Below are 15,799 nucleotides of genomic sequence, written 5' to 3'. Positions count from 1 at the left end.
ACTTTCCCTACTGGAAAAAAAATGCAGCCAATTCTGATGGCAGTGGTTTAGCTTTATATTGTTCTCATATACTAAGGGCGGCACTATTTAATGAATTAGAAGACATATGCCCAGAAGCTAGAGTTGGCCCATCCAAAGGTGAATTCTTGTTCTAGACTCCAAATTGTGGTTATGTTTCAGAATATATTTTACTTTATAGAAGATTTTGACACTAAGGATTTGGCTGCTAACTCTTCCTTCTACTCTACTCTACTCTACGCTTCCCAGCACCAGACAACAATGAACTTCCCCCCATTTCCCACCAAGCCTATGCATATAATTTACAGGCATACCTTGGAGATATTGTGGGCTCAGTTCCAGGCCACCACAGTAAAGGGAATAATGCAATAAAGCAAGTCACACCAATTTTTTCATTTCCCAGTGTGTATAAAAGTTACATTTATACTATACTGTGGTCCATTAATTATGCAATAGCATTATGTCTAAAAAAAGAGTGCACATATTTTAATTCAAAATACTTTATTTCTAACCATCATCTGAGCCTGTAGTGAGTCATAATTTTTTGCTGGTGGTGGGTCTTGCCTCAGTGTTGATGGCTGCTGACTAATCAGGGTGGTAGTTGCTGAAGGTTGGGAAGATTGTGGCAATTTCCTAAAATAAGATGACAATGTGGTTTGCTGCATCAATTGACTCTTCCTTTTTATGAACGATTTCTCTGTAGTGTGCAATGGAATGGGATAGCATTTACCCACAGTAAAACTGCTTTCAGAATTGGGGTTGGTCCTCTCAAACCCTGACGCTGCTTTATCATCCAAGTGTATGTAATATTCTAAATGCTTTGTTGTCATTTCAACAATCTTCACAGCATCTTCACCAGGAGTAGATTTCATCTCAAGAAATCACTTTCTTTGCTCATCCATAAGAAGCAACTCCTCATCTATTCAAGTTTTATCATGAGATTGCAGCAATTCAGTCATATCTTCAGGCTCTACTTCTAATTCTAGTTCTCTTGGCATTTTGACTATATTTGTCATTACTTCCTCCACTGAAGTCTTGAACCGCTCCAAGTCATATACGAGTGTTGGAATCAACTTCTTCTAAACTCCTGTTAATGTTGATATTGTGACCTCTTCCCATGAATTATGAATGTTCTTCATAGAATCTAGAATGTTGGATCCTTTCCAGAAGGTTTTCAACTGACTTTACCCAGAGCAGTTGGAAGAATCACTATCTATGGCAGCTATAGCCTAATGAAATTTATTACTTAAATAGTAAGACTTGAAAGTCAAAATTACTCCTTGATCCATGGGCAGCAGAATGGACATTGTGTCAGCAGGCATGAAAACAACATTAATCTCATTGTACATTCCATCGGAGCTTTTGGATGACCAGGTGCATTGTCAATGAGCAGTGATATTTTGAAAGGAATCTGTTTTTCTGAGCAGTAGGTCTCAAGAGTGGGCTTAAAATATTCAGTAAACCATGCTATAAACAGATGTGCTGTCATCCATGCTTTGTTGTTCCATTTATAGAGCCCAGGCAGAGTAGACTTAGCATAATTCTTAAGGGCCCTAGGACTTTCAGAATGGTAAATAAACATTGGCTTCAACTTCAAGTCACCAGCTGCATTAGCCCCTAACAAGAGTGCCGGGGGGCTCTTTGAAGCTTTGAAGCCAGGCATTGACTTTTCCTCTCTAGCTATGAAAGTCCTAGATCGTATCTTCTTCCAATAGAAGCTGTTTCATCTACACTGACTATCTGTAGCCACCTTCCTGAATTATCTTAGCTACATCTCCTGGATAACTTGCTGCAGCTTCTACATCAGCATTTGCTGCTTCACCTTGCACTTTTATGTTATGGAGAGAGCTTATTCCCTGAAACCTCGTGAACCAACCTCTGTCAGCTTCAAACTTTCCTTCTGCAGCTTCCTAACCTCTCTCAACCTTTTGAATTGAAGAGAATTAGGACCTTGCTCTGGATTAAGCTTTGGCTGAAGAGAATGTTGTGGCTGGTTTGATCTTCTATCCAGACCACTAAAACTTCCTCCATATCAGCAATAAGGCTGTTTTGCTTTCCTTTGTGTTCACTGAAGTAGCACTTTAAATTTCCTTCGAGAACTTTTCCTTTGCATTCACAACTTGGCTAACTGTTTGGCCAAGAGGCCTCACTTTCAGCCTATCTTGGCTTTTGACATACCTTCCTCACTAAGCTTAATCATTCTGAGCTTTTGGTTTAAAGTGAGAGATGTGTGGCACTTCCTTTCACTCGAACACTTACAGGCCATTGCAGGGTTATTACGGTGCTTTGCGACCTCCTAGAGGGATTGGATAGGGAGGGTGGGAGAGAGACGCAAGAGGGAGGAGATATGGGGATATATGTATATGTATAGCTGATTCACTTTGTTATAAAGCAGAAACTAACACACCATTGTAAAGCAATTATACTCCAATAAATATGTTTTAAAAAATAATAATAATTGGCCTAATTTCACTACTGTTGTGTCTCAGGGAATAGGGAGGCCTGAGGAGAGGGAGAGAGATGGGGGAATGGCTGGTTGGTGGAGCAGCAGAACATACACAACAATTATCAATTAAGTTAGTTGTCATATGTGAGCTTAATGGTGCCCCCAAACAATTACAATAGTAACATCATAGATCACTGAACACAGGGCACCATAACAAATCTAAAATAATAAAAAAAGTTTGAAATATTACGTTAATTACATAAATGTTACACAGAGATAAGAAGTGAGACAATGATGTTGGAAAAATGGTACGGATAGACTTGCTCAATGCAGGGTTGCCACAGACCTTCATTTGCAAAAAACACAATCTGCGAAGTGCAATAAAGTGAAGCACAATAAAACGAGGTCTGCCTGTATAGCCATAGAAAACCTAGTTTATGAGTCAATTCTGACTCTGTTTGATAGGCATTGCTAGTATTCCAACATCTCATTCTCCTCTCCTTCCAGGTACAAAGAAGATTATGTAGCCCTACTCTTTGAAGTTAGGTGTGTCCACGTGAGTAGTTTGGGTCAATGAAAGGTGAGCAAAAGAGTACAGAACATTTAACTGCTTAAACTCAACTCTCCAGACTTCATGGCAGCCAACCCAGAGGCAAATCTGAACCTCCTGGTGACATATCAGCACCAGAAATGATGCCACCTCGTCAGCCTGTGAGCCTGAGTGACGTCTCTGTGAAGCAGAGCTGTCCTTGACCCTACACCACCACCTCTAGATGGTAGGAAAGCAAGAAATCAACCTGTGAGGTTTTAAGCCACAGACAGTTTGAGGTTGTTTCTTTCCCCAGTCTATCCTGACTGCCTCACTAGAGAAGAAAGCATTTCAGCACCTCAGCCTTTCCTACTTGGGGACTGGGTATCTGAAGTTTTGCCAAGAGTTCCGGGATCCAAAGGGCTCACCGAGGCACTTCCTACAATACTGGTCTTGTCTATGTTACTCAGCTCGTGCCTCAGTTTCCCCTCCGAGTAGGGACCTGACTCTACTGTGGCCTAGCTCTCTTGGGCCCTCCATAACATCATGATCCATGTAGCTGTAGGTATCTCCTGCCTCCACCTGGACTGTAACAGCAGCCCCTCCCCCTTGGTTTGAGCTTAGAGCCCATCTGAACCTCTCCTGGTTACCAAGCTCCCCGGTACATCTTCACTGCACTGCTCTCCCAGGGTTCACCCACAGTCTCCTCCTTTCCCCTCCTGTCCTTCACTTCACGTCTTGGTTGTCAAGTTGTCAATGTACCTCATGCTGAACCTTACTTGAGTTTTGATGACACTTGCTCTTATTATTTCCCAGCATATGGTTAAGTTACATATAAGAGCCCAGGACAACCTGAGAAAGATGGAGCTCAGAATAAATCCCACTTGTATGCTAAAGCAGGGAGAGTCCAGATTCTACCACAGGCCTGAAAGAAGTTGACTCCAACAGATGGAGTGTGGACTTAGGTGAGAATTAGGCAAAAGACTGGTGTCAAGAAATTTAATACAATTTTAAAAGGGAAGCCAGTTGAGGTCAATACCAAGAGGCCAGAGAGCCAGGCAGAAACAGGGACATGTGCAAGGCAGTATAAACCCTCTAAAAGACAGATGTTGGAATACTGATTGCATTTCTGAGACAGAGAATAAGACAGGATCCAGATCTCAGATCTAGAGCAAATGTGGAGCCCAAGTCTCCAAAATAAGGCCAAGGTCAACTATTCGACCTTCCAGCCCAAGGTCTGGAGTATTGGAATCACAAAGGACTGTTGTCATTCCTTAAATGTGTCATGGGAAAACGTATGTTTTTTCTTGGAGTTTGGGAGACGGATGTGCCTATAAGTGGGGTTAAGGACACTTGATATGAGACAAAGAGGCTGAGAACTAGGCAGGATCTGACAGACGTCATCAGTGAAGTACGTTGGCAGCATGGTCAAACCTCTGTGCAAAGCAGGAAGTCAAGATTTCCAAATTGAAACAGTTTGATGGAACAGCTGACAACTCATGGTCTTACATAAAGGTTGATATGTCTTTCGTTGCATAGAACTCTTCTGGATTGGGCAGAAGGGCTGATAAGTGCGGACTTTGATTTATCCCTCAGAGTATGTGTGGGGTTGTACTACTAGCTTAGATGGTTTTGGCTGAGGGATAAGGAAAGAATACCTCCATCAGCTAGTGTTCACCAACAACTGTGTGTACCTACCAAAAGTGTAGGAAAGGGCTTCCCTGGTGGCACAGAGGTTGAGAGTCCGCCTGCCGATGCAGGGGATACGGGTTCGTGCCCCGGTCCGGGAAGGTCCCACGTGCCGCGGAGCAGCTGGGCCCGTGAGCCATGGCCGCTGAGTCTGCTCGTCCGGAGCCTGTGCTCCTCAACGGGAGAGGCCACAACAGTGAGAGTCCCCCGTACTGCAAAAAAAAAAAAAAAAAAAAAGTGTAGGAAGATTAGGACTCCTTCATTAAGAATCCCTTATTTCTTAGGGCAAAAACAGTTCATGCACATGAAACACTATGCAAGCATTATTAAACAATAGGTACTTTATTGTCAGCTTGCATTGATATGCCTCTGGCTACCAAAGGATTGCAGAGAAATGAAAGATGAATCACTGGGAAAAGTCAAACGATTTTCACACAGAAGGTAAAATTTTATGTGGAACTTAAAGTAAGGGTGGAAATTGGATAGAGCTAAGGAAAGAATAAATCTGAGAAGAGAAAGAGAATGAGCAAAAGCCTTGAAGTAAGAAGGGGGAGGGAGTCATGTTAGACAGCAGGAAGGCAGCCAGTGAGAGAATAGGGGTGCTGAGCAGTAAAAATAATTTGAGGTTGGCGGGGAGATTGTCTAGAATGTAGCAAAACTTGGCAAGTAGGAAGCAGAGAAGTTTACACTTGCTGGGGTAGAAATTGAAAATCCCTAGTACAATTCACACAGAAGACAGAAAGGTAACAAAGGAAAGGAAACGGATGTGAAATAAGGTAACTAGATCACAGTCAAGGGAGACCTTGGGCAAGTAACCTCACTGCTCCAAGGGGTGTTCTGGCTCTTGACATCCCGTGCCTCTGTGACTGTGAGTGACTTACACAGTGCTATGAAATAAACATCTGTTGAAGGTCCACTCTCAACTCAGACAACAGCCTCACGAAGATGCTCAGCAATTCCAGAGGCCACTCTTCCTAGGACTGAGAACAGGTCTGGGTTTTCAGCATTCGAACCCATGCTCTTTCCATTCTTGCCTAGCCCTCTCTAGCCTCTGCATAACCTCACCAGCCATGTGTCCTTAGGTACCTCCTGTCACCTGCACTCTGACAACACTCCCTAGACTGAGCAGAGTGAATGTGTCCTGATATGGAGGCTGTGACAAGTCAGAAACTCATTCTCACCTCATTAAGTCTGTGCCCCTATTCCTGGGCACCTACAAAATTCACCTTTCCACCCTTGTTTGGAGCCCCAGGGCAACCCAGGTCCTCCTTTTGCTTCCTGTTTTCAGAGAGTAGGCAGAAGAGATCCATGCCAGCCTGTATGGCCAGAGTTACACTGGGCCCTGGGGACTTTCCAAGAGGGAATCTTCCTCAATTTGCTGTGAAGTTCTTTGGTTTGTTGATTTAAGTCTGTGGTCTCTGAAACATACAAATCTAAGTTCCAGAATTCACAAGCTCTTTACATGCTAGACATCATGTAATTCAGTTTGAAAGTTAAAGTGGAAAAATCAAGCAATCACTTGGCTAATTAGTCTTTACCAATTTTCAAATATCTGAGCATTTTTAGAAATGATTTAAATCTAAATTTTCCTGCAAATTTGTGAAGTAGAAATCCCAGACTCTGGTGGCAGAGGGTGGACAAGGGGACCAAAGCCTCAGAGAGCTGGGAATGTTAGAGTGGCTTTCCTAGGTATGGTGGATGCTGCAACGCATCTCCCAGATCCCTCTTTAGGAATGAAGGGATTATGCCCCAGCTGCGTGGAGAGTACTAGCAGCTGACTGCCCCCGGCCATCTGCTTTTTCTGGAATTGCCCACAGAGGAACAGAGCTGCCTTTCCCAGGGCCGTGGCCCCTTCCTTCCCAGGGGCAGTCTGCACACAGTGACTGAGGTAGGAGTATAAATGTCTGGCCCACTTGCTCCAACTCAGGACAACTCAGAAGGGCAGGCCCTACCTCAGGACCCCACGAGGAGACAGCTGGGTCTGTTTGGCAACTGCGTCAGAGGCCGATTTCTCTCTCCCAGCTGCTGATCCCAGGAGCATCTTGAATAAACTTCCTATGCACAAAATTCCATCTCAGGGTCTGCTTCCTGAGGATCCCAACTTCTGATACTAGGTACGTGTAAAACATCTAGTTAACGGGAGGACCCAGAGCAGACTCCATTCACGGAAACACTGAGGAATACATTAGTGAGAGGGGCACCAGGGTCACTGGGGAACCCAGTACTGGCTGTCCTCTGTTGACCAGAGGAGAGAGATAATAGGAATTACTGTTATAAAACTGGGTGCCCTGTTAACAATGGGGATGATAGCCTGGCTATAGCATAGAAGTCAGGTGGTCATATGTAATGATCAGAAGCAAGGTGAGTCCAATTATAATAATGAGCCTGTAGGTCAGTAAGGCAACCAGGGACAGACAACTGTGAGACGACTAGTAGAACACAGTGTTCCCAGGCTTCCCATACTGTATGAGCAGCCAGCAGGGTACTGCTGAGTTTATACAACCAAAAGTATCAAGGAGGAACAATCAAGAGATTGAGCACGGTTTCCTCAATAAAAGACATGATTCCTTGCCCAGTTTCTACATCTGAGCCCATGGTCTGAAGGAGAGACCAGGCCCTATGAGAAGGATCCTGAAACACCATGACAAATGCTGACAATAATTATTCCCCCAGCCCTTCCCTAAAGGTACCTCTATGGTCATTGATTCAGGTAGCCATACACTAGAGAAAGGGGAATATCCAGCTATTTAAGGACTGTTGAACAGACAGCCTGGGTGATATTGATAGTTGGGGGCCCGAAGTGTCATCATGATCCCTGTTAGAATGGGAGCAGATGGGGGCCAGGTAATAAATGAAGCTCCTGTTGGGCCTAGCTCACAGTGGGTTCACTGGGTCAATGGATCCACCCTGTGGTCATTTCCTTGACTGCTGACTGTATAATTGGAAGGGACACACTTGGTAGTTGAAGGAACCCCCAGACAGGCTCCTTAGCCTCTGGAGTAAGAGTTATTGCAGTGGGGAAAGCCATGCAAAAAGCTCTAAAACTGTTCTTGCCCCAGGCCAGGATAGTAAATAAAAGATAATATGGCTTCCTATGTGGGAATGGCAAAGACTAAAGCCACCCCTAAAATCTAAAGCATGTATGAGGTGGTGGTCCCCATCACATCCCCATTTAAGTCTCCAGTATGGCCCCTACGAAAAACAGAGGGGTCATGCTGGATGATGTGATCTCCCCAAAACTCAACTAAGTCATAGCCCCAGTTGGAACTGTTACACTAGAAGTAACATCTTTCTACAGCAGGTTAACACAGCTTCAGTTACATGGTATAAGGGCATTGACCTACATAACGAGTTAACTCTTTTCCATCTCTATCAGCAAGGAGAATTAGAAGCAATTCAAATGAAACTGACAATGGTATACATTTATGGTCTTGCCCAAAGGTGATGTGAACTCACCATCCTCTGTCTCAGTAGAGTCTGAAGAGACCAGGACCCTCTGGGCAGTCTACATATATAGTGAACATATATGTTCACTATATCCACACTCTCTTGCTAATCCACCTGGATGAGCAAAAACTGGCAAGGGTGTTGGAGACTTTGTGGGAAAAAAGTTCAATCTATCAATAGGTAGAGATAGAGAGATAAAGGGCAAGGGTGAGAGTACTAGCTAGAGGGAGAGAGAGAGAATGCTAGCCAGAGAGAGGGAGAGAGAGAGAGAGAGAGGAGAGAGAGAGAGAAACTAGCTAATGAGAGAGACGGAGAGGGTGGAATACAAACTTTATGCCAATATCAAATAATCTGCAGCATTCCAGGACATCCCACCCCCCTGAAGATATTATTGTATCTTATACCTCTCACAACTAAGAAGAAATCACCATGCTTGCTTGGTAGTCTTCTTTGGGTTCTTGAGAGACAGTACATTCCTGACTTGAGAATACACAAGTGACATGTAAGGCTGCCAGCTCTGAGTGGGGCTCAGAAAGAAAGGACCGGGCAACAGGTTCAGAGTGTGGTAGGAGCAGCCTGCCACTTGATCTAGTCAACTCATTGGATCTCATGATACAAAAAGATATTGTGCAGAGTGTATGGCAAACCCCACAGGAGAATCAGAATTTAGAACTCTAAGCTTCTGGAGCAAGGGTATGCCATCTATAGCAGAGAACTAAACACCATTCAAAAGAGGGTTCCTTGCATGCTACTCCATCCTGGTAGAGATGAAACATCTGACCATAAGACACCAAGCGACCACGCAGCCAGAGCTACCCATTGTGGGGCATTTATCAGACCCACCAAGTCATAAGGTTGGTCAGGCATAAAAGCCATCAATTGTAAGATGGAAGTAGGACATCCAGGATCAGGCATGAGCAGGGCCAGAGGGTGAAAACTGCAGAAGCCCTTGTCATCCACCACTGTTGCACTTGCCCTTAGCAAACATCTATGACCACATAGGAGGCCCCTTATGACCACCTGATGAAGGTGGGAAAAGGCCAAATTTGGTTTATGCGTGGCTCAGTGTGTGGGCACAAGCTGAAAATGGACTCCTGGTGAACTGCAGCCCCATTAAATGGTGGCCTGCAGCAATGAGGGGAAATCCTTCCAAAAGGCAAAGCTTTAGGTGGTATATCTGATCATAAACTGTGTATGGCAAGAGAATTCAGCCGAGGTAAGAATTTCCCTAGACTCATGAGTAGCGGTGAATGGCTTGGCTGGGTAGGGACCTGGAACCAAGATGTTTGGAAGATCAGAGACAAGAAAATCTGAGAAAGAAACATGTTGATGGATCTATAAGAATGGGTGTGAAACATGAAAATCTTTTTATATTATGTTAATGACCATCAGAGAGTAAACACCATGGAATAAATAGTCAAATAAACATCCAACTACACATAATAACTAAGCCAGTTGATGTCATCCAGCCTCTGTCATTAGTCACCCTAATGCTGGTGTGATGGGTTCATGAATAAGATAGCAATTGTGACAGGGATAGAGGGCATGCCTGGGCCCTAAAGTACAGGCTCCACTCATAAAAGCCAACTTAGTTGTTATCACCACCAAATGTCTCATTTGACACACAAAGACTAGTGTTGAGCCCATCCCTTGAGCTCAACCACCCACTTGGTGGTAAATTGATCAAAGGAGATTCTTTTCACCCTGGATAGGGCAGCAATTCTTCTTAATTGAAATCAACATATATCCTGTTTGCAAGGCTGTGGCCTGCTTGACTATAGACGTTTAATCTACTGACATCCACTTAATATGTCACTTACTATCCACTTAATATTCCACTTAATGTCACCTCTGACTAAGGGACCCACTTTATAGAAAAGGAGGTGTGGCAGTGGGCACACAACCAAAGGATCCATTGGTTCTATTAAGTATCACAACACAGAGAAGCTGTAAACCTGATAAAGCAATGAAATGGTTTTTTGAGGGCACAGCTTAAGTGCTAGCTTAGAGATGATATCTGCAAGAACTGGGTACCATCCTCCAGGATAAGACATACATCTTTAATCAACAACCAACATATGGTGATGTGCCCTGATAGGGGGAGTTAATGGGGATGGGGACCAAGAAGTGGAAGGAGGAGTGGCCCTGCTCACCATCACTCCCAGTGGCCCACTTGAGAAACCTGAGTTTTCCATCCCTACAACTTTAGGCTCTATGGGTCTAGAAGTCATGGTTCCCAGAGACGGGGAGGGATCCCCTGCTCCGGAGCAGAGATGGCCTTGAAATATGGATGGGCCTGACCTACTCACATGATAATCACATAGGTTATCCAGTGATTCCCAGTAATGTCCAGTGATACCCAGTAATAGCTAATAATGTCAGGCAAGTCCCCAAGGAATCCGTATGTAACTGAATTTCCCTAGAGTAGAAGATTCTTGTGGTTAATTTCTTGGGCGCTTTAGAGACAGCCCTAAAAGAGCATCAGAGATAGGCTTGCAGTCAGACATTCAGAGGTATGAGTAAAGCAGGGTCCCTCTCCTTTCAGAGAGCCTCCCCACAAGCACACCTGGGTAGAGGGGAGCCATGCTTCCTCACAAGTGTGTCACCATACACCCAGGTTCCATGAATGCGTTACAGGTGTGTGTGGGGATTCTGCTCTCTGAGCCTGCAGGGCAGCTGGGCGGGGCCTGGGGCAGCCAGAGAGAGCCTCCAGCAGAAATCAGCCTCTTCCAGACCTCCTCACTAGGTTTTTCCAAAGAAGCAAGATCTGATGTTGCTTCCCTCATGAAAAACTCAACAAGCATCTGAGTAGAAGAATGAAGGATATGGGAAGCCAGGTGGGTCCTAGAAAGATCTTGTTTTGACGTTTGCCAACTTAATGCATACTTCGTGGTGGCCATATTAGAAGGGATCAATGTGTGAGTTCTCTGGACTTTTTAGATTTCCCTAAATAATTCTCCATAGAGCTGTGTTGTTTCTCTATTCTGTGGCCAATTAAATCGGCCATCAGATCTTACTATGAAGAAAAATTCACCTGAAAGGGCATCACCTGGGTAAATATCCTTGAACAGAAGTGCTGAGTCAGTTTAGAGCTGGTCCTCACTCAGGCAGGTATTCTCCCGTCCTGGGGTGAAGCGTTGTTTCGATATTGCTCAAGAAATGAGAAAACATCTTATTCTCTCATACGAGTTGCCCTTGAGGTATCCAACATACTTTTGAATCTTCCCAGGCATCCTTCTTCCCAACCACCCCCCCGCCTTGATGGTGCCATATGCTTTCATCTTAGAAAGAAGTGCTGGTTTTTTACTTTCCCTTTATTTGCTGCAGGGCAGGGTCAGACAGTGCATCTATCCAGGGAGTGAGGTTCAAGGAGACTGTAGGGGAGAGGTATTGCTTCTGTCAGGAAGCCACGCTTGCTGAGCTTGTGGTCTACTCGGGCCCTCCATCGTGGCCTTGGGCAGGCCACTTGACCTGGGCCTCAGAGGGATTCAGTCACCAATGTAGAGCTGGTGGTGGCTTAGGGTGGGCTACTCTGACACCCAAAGAGAAAAGAAGCCTTGCAATTACCAAGAGCTTCTGCTGTGACAGGCTCACATGGAACTCCCCAACTCAGAATAGGACGTTTCTCACTTCTTTGTGTGAGAGGTTTTTTTGGTGTTTGAGTCAGAAGCAGATACAGGCAAAGTTACACTGGTTCCTCCAGTCTTACCAGCATTGGCTCCGAGAGCAAAGCAGTGACCGTTCCAGATTTTCATCTCAAACCAGTACCAACTGTTTGTCTTCCCACTGTTGGGTGGCAGGCCGAGCAGGGAGCAGGATGCTGAAGGGTCTTTTGTGTTTATCACCTCTTGTTTTTTATGATAACTTTATATGGTCGTTCCCAGCTACTAAACTCATACAGAGATCAGGACAAGGTCTCTTTGCTTCTACTTTTCTCCTTTATAACAACAAACAGAGTCTCCCGAGACTGGAAACATTTGTTTTCTCAGCCCACTAACTCCAACTACAGTACATTTCCTCCTTATCATCACTATTTAGTTTGTAATTATTCCAGTCTACGAACTCCCACAGAGGTTGGGGATAGCTGTGGCTAAATTGCATGAATCACTGATTTGGGGTCCTTCATTGTCATTAATAAACTCAGGACATAGGAGTCCCTAGAGGTCCAGCTCCTCCAATTTGATGAATATTTATGTTTACACTCCAGGGACAGAAATGGAAGCTGTTGGCAATGGACCTTGCCATGAAGATCAGAAGTTTCATTTAAGTCTATCGTGATTGCAGGTTCTGTTTATTCTCTTGCTGTAAAATGGCTAATGAGAAGCTTATCTGGCTAAGTTATGAGAATGGCATCTAAAACAATGAAGAAATGAAACTCTAATCAGGCACAAACCACCTTTTCCCAAAGCTACAGATCAACAGATCTCAAGTTACCCTGACTTTTGGCTCTATAGGGAATTGAAAGGAATCAACCTAAAAGACAGCTGCTAAAAATAGCTCATCCCCAAATATTTTAAACTTACATATGAAAGCTATGTTTCATTGAATGGCTGTGAACATCAACAATTGTTGGTGGCTGTATGGGGGATGGGGAGACCTTTAGAGTTTGCCCTCAGTCTTAATTAGAAATCATATTGGCTTGCAGGCCTACATTAATTTACAGGACCGGCTAAGCTATGTATGACTAGATGTGCACAAGTAGAGGCACCAAAAGGAGTGTTAAACAGTCATCTTCATCATCAGCCAGCCAACACACAAATTACATGAAAGCCCTGGATACACAGAGAACAAGAGCTACACAACACCCCAGATGTTTTAGAATCATTTATCCTGCAGGAAGCTATGCAGTTTTCTTGTGCATCTTAAGTGAACTCATCGGCTGGAAATCTAGTTGTTGTGGATATTAGGAAATTGTGATACAGTGGCAGAGACCTGGGCTGTTGCTTGGCTTTGAGTTGGTGATCCATAGTGGGAAGAAGGTAGCCTAGGGAGTCCCTGCAGTGCTCCGTGGAAGTCATTTACATATGCTCTTTAGAAGTGTCCCTCTCTCACCAGCCCTTGGGGACATCACAGATGGCAAACAGGGAAGGCTCACAGAACCCCAACATCTGGTCATATGGTTCCACATAAGGAAAGAGGGTTAAATCTCTTTGATTAGAGTAGGTCACACACCCCTCTAGGACCTCCATTCTCTCTGCTTCAGGAACAATGATCTTAAAGTTTCAGACAGATCTTGAACCCATTCAAAACCCAAGAATAGGGCTTCCCTGGTGGCGCAGTGGTTGAGAGTCCGCCTGCCGATGCAGGGGACGCGGGTTCGTGCCCCAGTCCGGGAGGATCCCACATGCCGCGGAGCAGCTGGGCCCGTGAGCCATGGCCGCTGAGCCTGCGCGTCCGGAGGCTGTGCTCCACAACGGGAGAGGCCACAACAGTGAGAGGCCCGCGTACCGCAAAAAAAATACAAACAAAAAAAAAACCAAGAGTAGCTATCTCAGTAAGAAGAACTTATTAACACAGAGATGTACATGAGTGAAACTAGTCAATAAGAGAAGAGACTTTGGGAGGATGAAAGGAAATGAAGAGAAAAGGGAGTGAATAACTAAACAGTTCAAGTCAGAGTTTGATTTTATTTCCCATCCCCTAATCTTCATAAACCAAGATTTTTATACATTGGGTCTATCGATAAGAACCTGTTAAAAAATAAGGGAGAAGAGAGCCTTAAATAAATAGTAAAGCTAACAGAGACCCAGGGACAGATCCTTCTCTCAAATGCACAGCTTGCTGCTCCACATATAGTATCTTGAAAAATCTTTACTGCCTTCAAAGATACAGCCCTTGGCACTGAGCACCATGCCTCCAAGTTTAAAATGTGGACCTCCATATTTATGTTCCCCAGATGGTGGGATTTATAAATGCACCATGGGGTACTATTGAAATTAATAATTTAATTCATTTCCGTGATTGTGCCATGATTGCTAGTCATTATGGCAATAGCATAGTTAGCAGAGTCTCTCAGTTCTGGGATGTAGCTGAAGGGTAATCTCAGTGAGAGTAATTCCTGTCATCCTATTTCAAATGCAGTCAATCCCTTCTGAATGGGGAAGAGCCAAAAGTTTCTGGAATTAAAATGAAGGCAGCATCAACCTAGTTAGATGAAGATGGCTTCAATTTATGTGATTTCAAAAGTTTGAAAGCACTTCTCTAAGGACCAGTGAAATGATCTGTGATTATTTAGCTTGGAGAAGGAACAGATAAGGAGAGACCCCAAGCACTGTCTCCAAACACACAAATCTCTCTCTCTGTCTGTGGACAATCTACATCCAAACGCTTGAGAATTAACTGCACTTTTACTTTCTATTCCCACCTGTCTGCTTATCAAAGGAATATATTGGCAGCTGGGCTAAATGACTTCTGAAGTCTCTTCCAGAGATTCTCAGAGATTCACCGAGTCAATGGTGGAGTGGAGGGAATAGTGGAAAAACAGTTCTGTATTTCCTCAAGGGAAGTCCTTGCTTCTCTCAGCCTAACGATCTGGAAGCCTAAATGTGCAAGAGGGAAAATTATTGGGCAATGGCACACATAAGTTTGGCCAATGTGAGCCCATTGGAATTTTGAACCCAAGAGGCTGTAGGAAACTGCCTTGGATTTATAAAGTGCCTCTTCTTCTTTGAGAAACCTAAACCTATTTCCATATTTCCCTTATTATCCTCAAAGTTTTTGTTAATCATAGAAGTAAGGCCTGACCTATAGATCCTCATTCAATAGCTAAAGGAACTAATCCATGAATAATAACATAATCCCCCAAAACGCTGGAAATAGATTCTGCTACCTTCACTCCTCACCTTGGTTCCATCCATTCGATTCCGCCTTTGGATGACTCTATTTCTGCCCAACACTCAGAGCCTGAATGAGCAAGAAGATAAGCAGAATGATTTCTTACATCACTTCCACCAGCAATAACCCTGCACGGGGCACAAGCTCAGACTCTGCCCACCACTGCATTCAAGAGAGGGGAAGAGTTAGTTAGGAAACAGAAAGCAGAAGATGAATACAGATACTCCCACCTCCCAAGAGGAGGACTGGGACCTAGCAACTCCATAAAAACCAGACCCTTCTCTTTTGCTTCACACTCCTGTCTCATGTGGGTCAAGGAGCTCTCAGGATGGGTCCAGGACACAGGAGCATAACTACCTTTTTGTCCCAACCTAGTATCAAAGAAAGCTTTAAAAAGGCTGTGGGTTTAGGGAAATGGCAACAAAAATTTGCCCTACTGTTGTTTTTCAGTAACTACACAGTAAACGTCACTGATGAAGTAAGTACATGATGACTGCAGGCAGGACACCCCAGTAATTGTTCTGAGTGATAACGGTGAACATTCCATGCTAAATGCCATGGGCTCCTTCCTTATCTCCCTAACTGCCTCACCTCTTACTTTCCTGACAGTTTGTACCTCTTCAATAGTGCTTCTCATACCATGTTTGAACTACAGGCTCTGAGAAAGTCTGCCCTACTCACCTCCATAGCTGTCCCTGTGACACCAACACAGGGATTCCCACATAGGAGAAGGTCGGGAGATGTTACTGAATTACATTCATCTGATTAGTGGAAACAGTAGGTATCACTAAAGGGTGGGTGGTGGAATTTGCTCTATTTTCTTTCTGGTAATGAAA

General features: G+C 44.2%; 1 protein-coding gene across 20 annotated transcripts in view; it reads right to left on the bottom strand.

The window, feature by feature from the left end:
- The window catches only part of LOC308612554 (uncharacterized protein), a 164,087-nt gene that overhangs the window by 30,323 nt on the left and 117,965 nt on the right, over positions 1-15,799 (bottom strand). For 5 of the 20 annotated variants that reach the window (XR_014015118.1, XM_081225090.1, XM_081225087.1 and 2 more), the window contains exon 5: positions 14,972-15,032. The exons of 9 other annotated variants lie outside the window; for them this stretch is intronic. Coding sequence is in view for 4 of the 11 variants with exons in the window: in XM_081225090.1 (XP_081081216.1) it covers positions 14,972-15,032 (61 nt within the window). In the remaining 7 variants the exon portion in view is untranslated. Of the gene's footprint in view, positions 1-4,691; positions 4,895-10,554; positions 15,033-15,799 lie in introns of those variants that run through there. 6 more of the 20 variants (XR_014015116.1, XR_014015117.1, XR_014015120.1 and 3 more) reach the window with 3 other exon arrangements.

The sequence above is a fragment of the Mesoplodon bidens genome, assembly GCF_964165515.1.
Source record: "Mesoplodon bidens genome assembly, chromosome: 2".
Taxonomy (NCBI): domain Eukaryota; kingdom Metazoa; phylum Chordata; class Mammalia; order Artiodactyla; family Ziphiidae; genus Mesoplodon; species Mesoplodon bidens.
The sequence above is the reverse complement of the archived record's forward strand: the minus strand, read 5'-3'. Positions and strand labels throughout refer to the sequence as shown.